This window comes from Anser anser, assembly GCF_964211835.1.
Source record: "Anser anser genome assembly, chromosome: 4".
In the NCBI taxonomy this organism is placed as follows: Eukaryota; Metazoa; Chordata; class Aves; order Anseriformes; family Anatidae; genus Anser; species Anser anser.
This window is the reverse complement of record NC_139724.1, coordinates 48504235-48517293: the sequence shown is the minus strand read 5'-3', so window position 1 is coordinate 48517293 and position 13059 is coordinate 48504235. Positions and strand designations below refer to the sequence as shown.

General features: G+C 39.0%; 1 protein-coding gene across 6 annotated transcripts in view; it reads left to right on the top strand.

Annotated features, from left to right (window-relative positions):
- The window catches only part of MTHFD2L (methylenetetrahydrofolate dehydrogenase (NADP+ dependent) 2 like), a 38231-nt gene that overhangs the window by 8613 nt on the left and 16559 nt on the right, over positions 1–13059 (top strand). For 5 of the 6 annotated variants that reach the window (XR_014584408.1, XM_083836072.1, XM_083836074.1 and 2 more), the window contains 3 exons: positions 4257–4409; positions 5165–5272; positions 10970–11062. Coding sequence is in view for 5 of the 6 variants with exons in the window: in XM_083836072.1 (XP_083692198.1) it covers positions 4257–4409; positions 5165–5272; positions 10970–11062 (354 nt within the window). In the remaining variant the exon portion in view is untranslated. The remainder of the gene's footprint in view (positions 1–4256; positions 4410–5164; positions 5273–10969; positions 11063–13059) is intronic. The other variant, XM_083836075.1, reaches the window with a different exon arrangement.

The following is a 13059-nucleotide window of genomic DNA, read 5'->3' as shown; positions in this document are numbered from 1 at the left end:
AGAGTTGTGCCTGAATTACTAGATTTATTGTAATAAGCTGATTGGCATGTTGAGTTTGCCCCACTTCAGTATTTCCAGATGTTGTCTTTTATCATATATTTAGACTGTAGGCTCTGAAGGGCAGAAGCGGTCTTTTTTGGGGATTTACAGATGCAATTCCTAGCACAAGGTGGGACCTGATGTGTTAGTGTTTGTAAACAAAACTGGTGATTGTGAAGTGAAAGATCAGCTTTTAGGTAAGCTCTTTGTTTCCCCTCTTGTAGTCTTGGTTTTCACTTTCAGACAGTTCTTACAGTCTTAATTGTGTATCCCCAAAACATCAGTGGGACAGGTGGTATGTTTATGGAGGAAGAGAGGGATGTGCTTTGTTCATGTTGATAATAGACGCGTTGTTAGAATGAACGCTGATTTATTTACTTATTTTTGCACTTCATATGATGTGAAAACTACCTGATAGTTGTGCCCAAATTTGCCACCTGCTGGAATAAGTTGGCCACAAGGTGGAAGTATAACACCAGTAAGGAGAATGAAGTCTTGCATACAAAGTAATGAACTATGGGAGCTGGCTGAAAGTAGTGGGTTTGCTTAGAACAAGGATCTCTATCTGTAAGAAGAGATCAGGGCAGACAGGTTATTTAACAAGTTGTTGTCAATATTAAGAACTCATACAAGAGATTCAGCACTGACAGCCGAGGGATGGAAAACTTCTGCAATGTGTGTGACATAGGAGAGAGTCACCCTCTGGACTCCCAATCCATGGCTGCATTCCCCAGAAAAGGGAGGTGTTGTATGTCACATATCTTTCTTGTGCTGATCCTACATAAAATTGTTGGGTACCGCTTGCAGAAACACTTGTTATGAGATGGATCAGGACATGCAATAGGCTTTTGAGCAGTCTGCCTTCATTGTACAGAGTGATACATAATTCAACAAGGGACTGAAGCCTTAGTGATTTTTAAACCTGTTGAATATTTGAAAAGAAACAATCTGAACATGACTCTAGTTGTGTCAACTCACATGTCTATTGCTAGTACCTTTAAATGTTTTAAGGACACAAATAACTGGGTTAACATCCCTTTCAAGAACTACAGTATGTCTGTCACAGTAACTACGTTAAGACTAAATAGTTTCCATTTAACCTGTAAAACTTGCTAATTTGAAGCCTGGCTGTTGCCTACCGTAGTAAAACCTTGGAGTAATTTAGTTAACAGCAGAACCTTTCCAATACCACTTTGTCCATGTAGATATACGATAAAGGTACATATCTAATCCATCATGAACTGAAAATGTTCAGGAAATTCTTCTTATGATGGATGTAGCTTGGAGTGCTGAATTATTACTTAATATTATTTATTTACTGCTGAAATATCATGCTCTGGCAAAGAAGCAGAGAGAGAAGGGCAGAAAAGTTATTTACCTCCAATTTTCCAACGTCCTTTCAACTTGTACTGTAATGGAAGGATACAAAACCCAGAAGTTGTGAAAACTTGGATCAGTAGTGGCTGCTTACCCCACAGTTGGGGTGGTTGTGTGGTTTTGGATACATATTTATTTTTTCAATAAACCACACACAGGTGTGGCTTTTGATCAACATTGGGATAAAAATAGAAGCAGAGAATAGCTTTGTTCTCTTTGACTTTTGTGAGATGGAGCAACTTAACTTTGAGGATTATCATCTTTGCCCGAGGAAAACTTCCTTTCTGTGCACCTTTTGAGTGCGTTGCTTCTGATATGGTAATGGTTTCGTGGAGAGTTTCCTTATCTCTTCCATTGCCTGGAAGATGGCTGTGACATGTTAGATGCTTGTTTGAGATAAAACTAAGAAAACGTCAAGTTTTTTGCATCCTAAGCAGCAATGAAGTGTGGGACAAATTAGGATAAACATCATGTCCTTCTGTTGTGAAGGACAGTGCCAGCCAAAGAGCAACCTGCTTCGATGGAGCCAAGCACTAAAATCATAGCAAGGGCCCAGTACAGCTTCTCAAAAAGATATCCAAGGAGGTCGTCGCTGCTGCTGAACAGCTTCTTCCTTGCTTCCAGTCCGTATTTCTTGATCCACGTAGCATATTTTAGAATCTCTTTTGTTCCGTTGTTACCATTTTCATCAGTCCTCTCTTTTGAAAACCAGTCTTCATTTTTAGTATGTCTGCATTAGAGGCACACATTATTTATTGTGTAAATAAGAGGAGCTTGGAATGACAGCAAGGAGGTTTGGATGAACCTCACTTGAAAGAAGGCTAAGCGTGTTCTATGAGACTGGCACTAACGCTGAAGAAATGATTTTGCTCCTCTGGAGCAAAAAGAGAGGGGGAGAAAAATAAGAAGATACTGTAGCCCAGTGGAAATAAACCAGGAAGAATATCTTGAGGCAAGTAAAAGCTACACATCAGATAGTTACTCTACTACATATACAATTGCAACTGTTGTTTCTTGTTGGAGGAGCATAGGGGATGATGATGACCAAGCTGACGCTTTATAAGCATCTCTGATGAGGCCAGGAAGGTGTCCACATCTTTGTTTCTCAGGCGCGTGCCAGCTGACATGTTCATAGCTATACAGTTGTACTTCTTTCCCGTACGTTGTGCCCTTTTTTTGAAATTCCATAAATCAATTCTTAGTGGAAAAAATGCGTATAAAACAGACTTCTTTGCCTCTTACATGAAATTGACTTTTGCCTGTCTGTTTCAGGGAAGCTAAAGCCAGGAAAGAGGTCTTTGTCAAAGCAATGTTCTGTCATCCCCCAGGTTCAAAGAAAAACATGGCTGACAGGTTTTTTTTTGTTTTTGTTTTTTTTCTGAAAAACTGACTTATACAAGGTTCACAAGCTCTCTTTTCCAAAAAAAAAAAAAAAAAAGGTTACTTTCCTCAATGTACTTAACACCTTAATTTCCACAGGCCTGTATCTGTAGGATACAGAACGGAACTTTATCCCTTGTGAAAATGGAGAATTCAATCTCAAATCATAATAGTAAAGCCTGTTAAGCATAGTCTGGTGTAACTCTAAGGTGTTTTTTGTTTATTTGTTTTAATTGGAAAGCTTTTAACATGAGCTTACCACATTTTAAGTTCCTTAATATGCATGATATCTTTTAATTAGATCGTTTCTTTTTATGCAAAATAAGACAATACATGAATAGAGCAAGGTGACCACTAAATATCATAAAGATGTCTATAAAACACTGTTATTGGAAATGCCTCAATTTCCTGATCAACACTCATTTCCCCTTTATTGGGCTTTTTTTAACATCCTGTTATGCACCCCGAATTGACCTTCGGGTTGTGTCACCTCACAATAGCAGAGTTCAGTTAGGGATCTAGTCTAGAATGGGCATTCTATCCTTATAGAAGAGATGCAAAAAATAGTTCTGAGATGGTACTAAAGCTTGAGTGTAGTTCTGGAAAAGGTTAAATATATTTTTTAAATGGTGTCCTTTCTGGGTCAGTGTGGAGACATGCTTTATAGAGCTGTTCCTCTAGAGTGTCCTAATGTATGCAACTTTTATACTTGGTTTTGTAACTTTGCGGAGTTGGAACTGGCTAACACATATCGTTATCATTATTACTATCAATGCTTATGTATTCTAAAGTTTAAGCAGCTGCAGACTTATCCTGTGTTGCTAGTGTATATGAAAAATGCTTATAATGAATAGTTAAAAATAATAAATTATGTGCAGGTATCTTCATTTCAACCATATTTAATGTTTGACAGTGAGGAGCTCAAAACAATTTTTTTCATTCTTAGTTTTCCAGAGAAGTAGGATCTATCTTGATCCCCCAATTGGCAAATTCTTTAAAGCAATTGTCATGTTATAAAATTGAAACTAAAGGTAAGACCTGTAAAAATCGTTTGAGATTACCACTTCCTTACATGTGATTAAAACTTAGGTCATATATCTTGTGGTCTGTTAGAGATGGGTAATATGCACAAAATGATTTTTCTGTGCCAAATTATAATTAGTGCTTCTAGATTGTAGAAGAGACTCAAGCGTTGTGCTTAAACTCTTCAATAATTGTCATAATTGATAGCTGAGTATCAGTCTTAAAGTTTGACCAAATCTTTTGTATTAGCAGTGTTATGCACTGACTCATTGAATTTCCAGTAGATGACTAGAAGGGTTGAGGTTCTAACTTCCGTCGTTGAGGGGGAGATAATTATTTTAGCTAGATGAAACTTTGTTTCTCAGTGTAATGATTCAGGTAGGATTGATGACTCCTGACAAGTGAAAGAAATGTAATTTGAAAGCCATGTTTCCCAGACCATATAGATGAGCGAACAGTTTGTAATGCTATCGCACCCGAAAAGGATGTGGATGGATTTCATATTATTAACATTGGACGTCTGTGTCTTGATCAGCCTTCGATAATACCTGCAACTGCTGCTGCTGTGTGGGAAATAATAAAGCGGACAGGTAAGAAACTGAACTCTATTGAAACTTTTATTTAAGATGCAGAAAATGAATGAAGATGAAGTCAGGTGTGAATTAGAAGGTGTGGGCTATCCTAATGTTTTGCACTCATTGAAGAACCAGTGTTCTTCAATGTTATTTTGTTCTTCAATGTTCTTCAGTGTTATTTTTTTATTTTTTACCAGTATTGTAACTATTAATTAAGTGTAGGTGGTAGTTCATGTAAAATACTCAAAGCGTTTTTTTCACTTCCTTTCTGCTTGTTAGTGTTGCAAGGGACTTTAAGTAATATTCTTTGCTTTGTGATTAGTTATCAAATACAAGATTTTGATTTGTAATTTCTTGTGGGGCAAGGGGGGGAGAACAACAGAATTGAGAACATGTAAATTGGTCGCTAGAATGGGAAAGGGTATTTATAATATGACATCTTTTTAATGTGTAGTAATAGATGCTCCTATTACTCCTATTGATTGGCGTACGAGCTTGTGCTTCACTTTGTGGTCAGAGAACAGAAATTAAGTCCCTCCAAAGGGAGATTTAGATGACCTAAATTAGTTGCCAGTTCTGTTTCTACTCTGAAAGTCAAAACTTGTTTTGTGGATTCATACCTCCAGTTCAACCTTGTGGGTTTCCAAGTCATATTAGTATCAGCAGTCTGCAACAGCAAATAATTAGATCTTGGGCATTGAGAAGAAGGGGTTTATCTCAAAATAGCAAAATCTTGTGCTCTGTTTTGTTCTGTGTTGTTTTCTTTGAAGGAATCCAAACGTTTGGAAAAAATGTTGTTGTAGCTGGAAGATCTAAGAATGTTGGAATGCCGATTTCAATGCTTTTACATACTGATGGAGAGCATGAAAGACCTGGCGGTAAGACGGTCAATGTTGTCAGGTATTTTTAATGCTTTAACTTGCAAAATCATTAAAATTAAGCTAAACTGAGGATTCGGATAAAGAGAGAGCTTTTGTGTCTTGCATGACATTTGCAACTGGAGCAAGGAAGTTAATTTGCTAATATATTTCCTGATCGTTTCTCAGGAGAGAAGGTCAGTTTCTGGACTGAACTTCTTCTGGTGTTATGTCATCACTTTCTTAACCTTTTGAAACGGCTTCCATTTAAATTAAGGATCTTTTCCCAACTTAAATGATTCTGTGGATGGGACCTGGAGCAACCTGACTTAGTGAAAGGTGTCCCAGCTTATGGCAGGGGAGTTGGAACTAGATGATATTTAAAGGTCCCTTCCAACCCAAACCATTCTATAATTCTAAATATTGTTAGCACCAAACATTGAGGATAGTACCTGACAGCATAGCCTTAGAGCTACAGCAGTTTGTATGATGTTTATACTAAGTAAAATAGCTTATAAGCCTTATCTTCATGCTTATATAATGCTGATTTCAAGTTTTTCCATACATAAATAAAAGCATTAAACATAATGCTTGTGTTGTGCTATGTTGGTTAGGCTGTGATTATGAAAATACCATAATTACCAACAAAGTAGCTTTTCAGTGTAAGCTTTATGACACTACTTGTTGGTCTGGGGGATTTTTCTGCAGTGCAGTTTATATCCCCTTGGAAATCATAGGCTGTAAGGAAAATGTTTTTGAGCAATTTTAATTATAGAAGCATGTATGTGCTGCTGTAACTGTGTTTTAGGAAACAAATAAACATTACATAGAATACTGTTGTTTTGCAGGTTCATTTTGATGTTAGAAACTGCCACAGTGGTGTGCACGAAGGAGGTAAACGTGGATGTTTAATCCCAGGCAAATTTAATAGGACTGGATTGAAATCTGTTATTAATATAATGAAACGCTAAAAGCTTCTTACTAATCACAGAGTTGGTTTTTCCATTCAGCCTCTGTGGGAAAGTTGCTATTTGAAACTTCTCGGAGTGTTTGAATTGTAATTACCATCGGTGTGTAATTTTGGTCTCATCCCCATTCCTGTGAAAATTAGTAGGATTTTTGCCATTTACTGCAAATACTGGGGTTCCATGTAGTGCTGGCAGTGCTTTTCAGTGATCCAGCAATGAAGTTGGTAAGAGGCTTTCTTTGGTGCAGATGTACATTGTAACCTGCTTCCATGTTTCTCAGTGGGAAATGAAGAGGTTTAGCAACCAGTGGTTCTTTCAGCAACTTATTTTAAAACCCTAAGTAGTGGCGCAGAAGTGTTCATGCTGTAAATAGTGTTTTGTAGTTGTCACCTTTTGAGTTAGTTGGGTCCATGTCTCTGAGTTGTCTTATATTCTGGGACTGCAGCTGTACTTTGGCTGGCCAACAGTGTGACTTGCTCTTGGGAGCCAGTCTGTGAGTCTGCTGGGCTATGAATGAGCTTTGTTCTCCTTCAAGGTAGTCTGCCTAGGCTCTGATTTCTGGCGTAATGCACACTTACTTCACCAGTAGCGCCATTTGCTGGGGTTGTCATTAATGCTATGTATGTCAAATGTGCTGTGTGGGGACAGAAAAACATTCAAATATACCTCTCCCCACCCTGGAATCTAGATGTGAAAAGTGTTAACTTGTTATTGTTACCTATTAACGTTATCTTTCATTATTCTGAAGAAATGGATGCCTTTATAAGCCAGTCTTTCTTGGTTTCCAACCTGCAAAGCAGTAGTATACACTGTAAGGCATCTGACAATAAGAAAACAAAAGAACATCTGTTGTTCTTGCACACTGAACAAGCACTAAACACGTATTGGGTGTGTACCTGCTAATAAATCCTTTCCAAGCTGGGAGTAGAGTTTTCATTCCAGACACGTGGAGTGGGCTACCTTTGAAGATCTGGTTGGTATTCTGCAGTTAACTATCGTGTCCTGCTTGGAGCAAAAGCCTGGCTGGGTGTGGAAGGGAAGGCAGGCTAGACAGCGGTTTCAGGTCTACTACAGTGGTTATCACAACGTAGGGATGTATCGTGAGAGAGAAGAAGCTGAAGTCAGTTGAGATAAGCTGAGACAGGCAGTGAAAGAGAATGCATAAAGCTAATGTTGCCTGAAATGGAGGAGGTGGAGCTGAAGTACAGATTGAAAATGTGAATGTAATAAAAGTAATAGCTGAAGCGGAATTAACCTTTCCACCAGTGTTTTAGCAGCTGGTAGCAGTGCAAGTTACATGTGTTAAGAGATACAAGATGAGGTAGCTTTAGCAAGTGTGCAGTTTCTAGATGAAATGTTTTGAACATGAAAATGACATGTAAAATTGCACGTTTTTATTTATTACCAAACAATGGCAGGCTTTCCTCTATGTGCACATTTAGAATGGTTTAAGCTCGTTAAGATGAATTAAGTGGAAGCTTTTTACTTTTTCTTTCTTACTTTCTGTTGATGAGGTTAGAGCCCAGACAAGACATTGCAAGTGCTGATAAAACACGTTCAGGTTATCAGTCAGGATAGGGTTTTAACAGCAACTGGTACTGCCTTCGTGAAATAAATGTGGCTGAAAAGTGATGCAAGGTGTGTGGATAGGTTTGTAGGTTTGGTTTGGTGTATTTTTTTTTTTTTTTAGTAGTAGGTTTTCAATTCTTCAGAAGCAAAACTGGAAAGCTGTGGTCTGTCTTCATCTGTGATATATGTAGAAACTGTAACGTCCTGCAGGTGGCGATAACTGATCACGTAGGAAAACTATCTGTAAACTTACAGAGCAATTTGTGTTCTTCATAGACAGGTCAAGAGACTTTACATAATAAGCTAGTGAAATAGCTTTGCAGTATCATGCTAAACCTTATTTCCTAAATATCTTCCTCTGTCTTCTTTCAGCAAAAGTAACAGTGTAAAAGTAGTTATTTTCTGTTTTGGCCTGATCTCAAATGGAAAATCTACCCTTTCAGAGGTGTCTGTAAGCCTCTGGGCTGCTATTTGGAAGGTGGGGTTGGCTTTTTTTTTTAGTGTTGAGAGTAATTGCTTGTTTTCAGGAGCTGACTACAGACATGCATTTCTAAATTATTGAGAGGAAATGATTTTAATTCTTAAAAGCTGTGAATATTCATAACTTCAGATCTAATCCGTTGTTTTCTCTCAGCCTCCTTGCTGAATACAGTACAAGAGGTCAAAATAACCTTACTATATATGTGTTTTTGGAAGTAATGGTTGTAGTTTCAGATAAAACATCTTTCTTATCCTTATCTGAAAATTTGATAACAGAATATTACTCTGTTTTATTCAAGCTTTTCTTTCCAGAATCCAGTGATAAGTTTGACTTGCATGTGTGAAGGATCACCCTTCATAGAACATTTCCTAGAGAAGGGAAGTGTGTCGCACCAAAGAACAGACATGATTCTCCTACAGCAGGCAGCGTTTTGTTTTTAATTTGTTTTAGAATGAGGCCTCCAAAGGAGGAAAACTATAACTGTCTCTACAATCTGTACGTGACTCAAGAATGTGTGTGAGACCTCCATAAAAACAAATCAACAATTGGAGAGAAGACGCTTTAGATTAGCAAAATCAAAAGTAACAATGAATAATTCTTTTGTCATGTTCCTCCTTTTTCTTTTTTTTTAATTATTATTAGTTGCCTTTGGGATCAATAAGTGACTTTGGAGAGAAGAAAAATAGAAGGAATCTAGACATGCAGGCTTTATGTACTGTTTGGAATGTTTCTATCACAAGAAAGGCTAGCAGTGCAGAGATGCTCTTAAGACGATTGTCTGTCTAGGCTTTTGATGGACTTGTATACATGGGAAATAAAAGAACAGTGCTGAAAGATACCTGCCTGCTGGCAATTCTCCTCATTTCAAGAAATTGCTTCTGTACATCTGTACTTTTGTCATTAACTGAAAATACCTTCATCTGCTCTCGTTGAGGACATGTTATGAGGTGTAAAGACTGAAGGAGGACAGGTGATGACTGAAGGAGGATGAAAGTTGTGAGAAAAGAGCCGAGAAGTCGGAGTGCAGTCAGGTTGAAGATGAGATGCTTGAGGAAGACAAGTAATGAGATAAGAGGTCCAGATTAGACAGTCAGATGCATTCCAGAGGCAGCTGCTGTGGTTGTAATGACTGAGATGGCAAAAATCTTAAGTTTATTGGCTAATACTGTGATATTGGAGTCCATGATGAATTAATTGAAGGTGGAGATGCGTGGATATAACACAAGACAACTGTGCAGTACAAATAGTTGTGAGGGAGAAGCACGGCATCAGAATATGGGGGGAGTTTCATTTAATAGCTGCTATTTTTGCTGTTTTCGTGGGCAGCCTTAGAGGGACTGCTACCCTTGCTGTTGCACTCAGTATGAGACCTCAGTCCCTATTTCCATGTCACTTTGTTTTTTGTGTAGTGGTCTCTCCTTAGCATCTTCCCTCATTTGCACGAGGTTTTTTATGCCCTAATAGCAGGGTTTATTTGTAGCTTCTTGCCAAGCAATGTGGATACATGCAGGAGCAGGCCCCAGAGCTTTTCAGTTTGCCCAAAAGGATGTGGTCTTCTGCTTGCGATAACTTCAAACACTTCCTACTCTGGTATCAAGTAAGGGTTCAGCAGTTTTTCCTTTATCAGGAGATAAAAAAGCTGGTAGGGCATCTGCAAAATCTGAGCGCCTTTTAGTCAGTCTCTTCCATTCCTGTTCTTGCACTTGAGCTACGCAAAACAATTACTTAAAATGCTTTGAGTGTGTGGAAAAATGTATGCGTTTGATGTATTTATTTCTTAAGTGGTTACAGGGATAAACATGCTCAGATCCATCCAACTGGAATCCTACAGATCATATAAATATTGACGCTGCTGTTGATTGTGTTCTGCATGTACGTTCAAGAACATCCCTCCTCACTGAAATCTGTTAGTGTTCCAGTTAACAGGGGGATTTTGCTGTCTGCCCCCTGCATGCAATTGTTGGTTAGACAGCGTCTAAGCGAAGACCTTTGGCCCCGGAGTGTCACTGTTGTCATAGCCGCTAAGCTTGTTCCCTACGCAATTAGGCCTTGCAAAGAGAAGAGCCTTGGTTGTCATCGTGTGGTTTTGGTCAGATGATCAGCCGTGCTCATTCTTGAGAGGGGGCACATCAGTAAGAAATGATGCTACTTCACTGAACGTGAATTACTGTTTGTTCCTTGAGCAGTCAAAATCCGTCAGAAACAGAGGCCAAAGGCTTCTGACCATACAACAGGATGTCAAAGGAAGCGTCTAGGGAGTTTCAGGACAGATGAATGACAAATGTGGTTGAGGACAGAGGTCTGAACATGCTGATATTATATTTGAAGCTTTAGTTTGTGACAAGCAACTGAGCCTTACGGTGCATTCCACAGGTTGTGCTTAATAATGTAGACGACAAATTCCATGCTGGGTTTCTCTGTGTAATTCCACTAAGTGTAATGAAGCTGATGGAGTCAGTCCACGGTATATGAATTAATTAATCCTGCGTGAGTTTTTAAGAACAAGCACTTTTTCATGTGTGTAAAAGGCAAGTGTTACAAACGTTCTGACTATGCTGAAGTAAGTGATGCATCCCAAGACAAATTTGACAGTCACCTTTACTGTTTTTGGTGGACCACAGTGATTCACATGTACCTGAAAGTAAATGCTTTACAGGCCTTCTGTATGTATCAATTAATTGCCCATCTTTTACCTTTCAGGTGATGCTACAGTGACCATTACTCACCGATACACGCCAAAAGAACAGCTCAAGATCCATACTCAACTTGCTGACATTGTCATAGTAGCTGCAGGTAATATTAGTTGTTAGTACTCTCATCACAATGTTTACAACATAAAAAGAAAAGCTTGGTGTCTGTTGATGGCACTACTAGCTATTTCACCTGTTTTACCAAATACTTGGTGCTCGTGCTTGCTGAGGGTGTTGCAGGACATAGGATTTCTTGTAAGAAAGGCAAGTGATCTGGCTCTTTGTTCTTGCCCTTCACATTTGCAGACTCATAAACTGTTTCTCATCACATGTGACACCTTTCCCTTAGGGAGACTTCAGAGTGAACTCAAGACTGGGAACCAGTTAGTGCATAGTTTATACAGGTATAATTATGTAAATTAAAACATTCTCTGTACAGTGCAAAAACCGTGAGTCATTTAACTTTTGACAGGAGGGTTTCTTTAAATCAGCTGGAGGCTGCATTCATGAAACAATGGTATCTTTCTCTTGCTGTTGGAATTAAGGGCAGCCTTGGCAAATTAAATGGTAGTTTTGGTAACATATGCATGTTATTCACGGCTGATTTTTTTTGTTGGTATGTTGACAATTATCATGTCAAGAGGAAAAGAATGGTAATTGCCAAAAGGAAGGGCTCTGAAAGATCCATGTCTATGTTCTTAAAGCAATGTAGAATGAAATACTTTCAGTTTGACTTTTCTAGAAGAAAGAAACAAGTAGCACTGCTTCTGAGTTTTTTTTGTTTTGTTTGTTTTTACTTGACTGGTATTTTTTAATGGAAATATAAATTAAGCAGGGAAAAAAAAAAACGACAATAAAAAAGCCTCTGGTCAAATTCTGTGTCCCCTTGCAGTTCATGACATCTTCCTTCTCTGACACTGGTTTGGAGGACCACAAACAGATTCTATCTTTACCCTTTTCTCCTCCCTTCCTCTGTCTTCACCATTCTCAAGACCAAGTCCTGGGAAGTTATTTTCCAGATTTGGACAGATAGGTACATGTCCAAAGCTCATCACTTCCTGTTGAAGCAAGATGTCCTTTTTTCAGAGCTTAATTGCGCTGCCTCTTTCTCATGCCAGGTCAGGAACAAGAAACAGCTCAGTTCTCCCACATGGGATTACTCAACTGTGGGTCAGACTAGAATTCTCACACGGAATGAAAAATAATGATGTGTCTTCTAATTGGAAATAAACTAGTAATATCAACATATACTGCTTCTGATTTAATCATAGTTTAAGTTTTTTTTGTCTGCTGAACGCTTTGTCATCAGTTACGCTTGTAGCAAAACATTTCAGTAGCAATTCAGCTGTGTTTGTTCACATTATTTTCCTCATGTCATTTGTAAGAAGAGCATGATACAACACTTGTTACACAACATGAGATATGCTTTGAATGATGAAAAAACCTAGGGCTAGATTGTGCAAACAGTATGCAGCCCTGCCCCAGTGAGAACTCTGGGGAGGATGACACCTTGGAAGAAAGGTGGTGTCCCTCCACGTTCCCCTTTTCGAGAACTGTGTGCATTGGGCCTTTGGGATGGTGCTGGGCTTAACTCTCGAAACGTGACCTATTTAGTGAGCAGTGCAAGAAAGGAAGCATTTACACTGTCACAGACCACCATGCAAGAAGTGCAAATGGAAGAAAGCTTTCTGTGAGTCGATTTCACCCTAATAGTTAACTAAACTCCACCATAACTGCTTTCTCACTCCCAAGTGAGGGAAGAGGGGGGAGAAAACGTGATGAAAAAGGGCTCAAGGGTTGAGGTAAGGACAAAGAGAACTGCTGTGCCGTGGTACACCATGGACTGCAGGGGAACTGCTGAAGGAACTTGTGTTCCACTTCATCCCCACTTTCTTCACTGACCACGGTGCCTTCAAGCTCCTCATTTCTTACATATTTTCTCAATCCCCTTTCCCAGCTGCTGTTGTGCAGCCATTTGTTTCCTTTCTTGCCGATGTTCTCCTAGAGGTCCAACCAGTGCTGCTCATTGGCACAGCTCTGCCAGCATCGGGTCCCTTTTAGAGTCTGCTGGAACTGGCTTTTAGCTAACTTGGGGCAGCT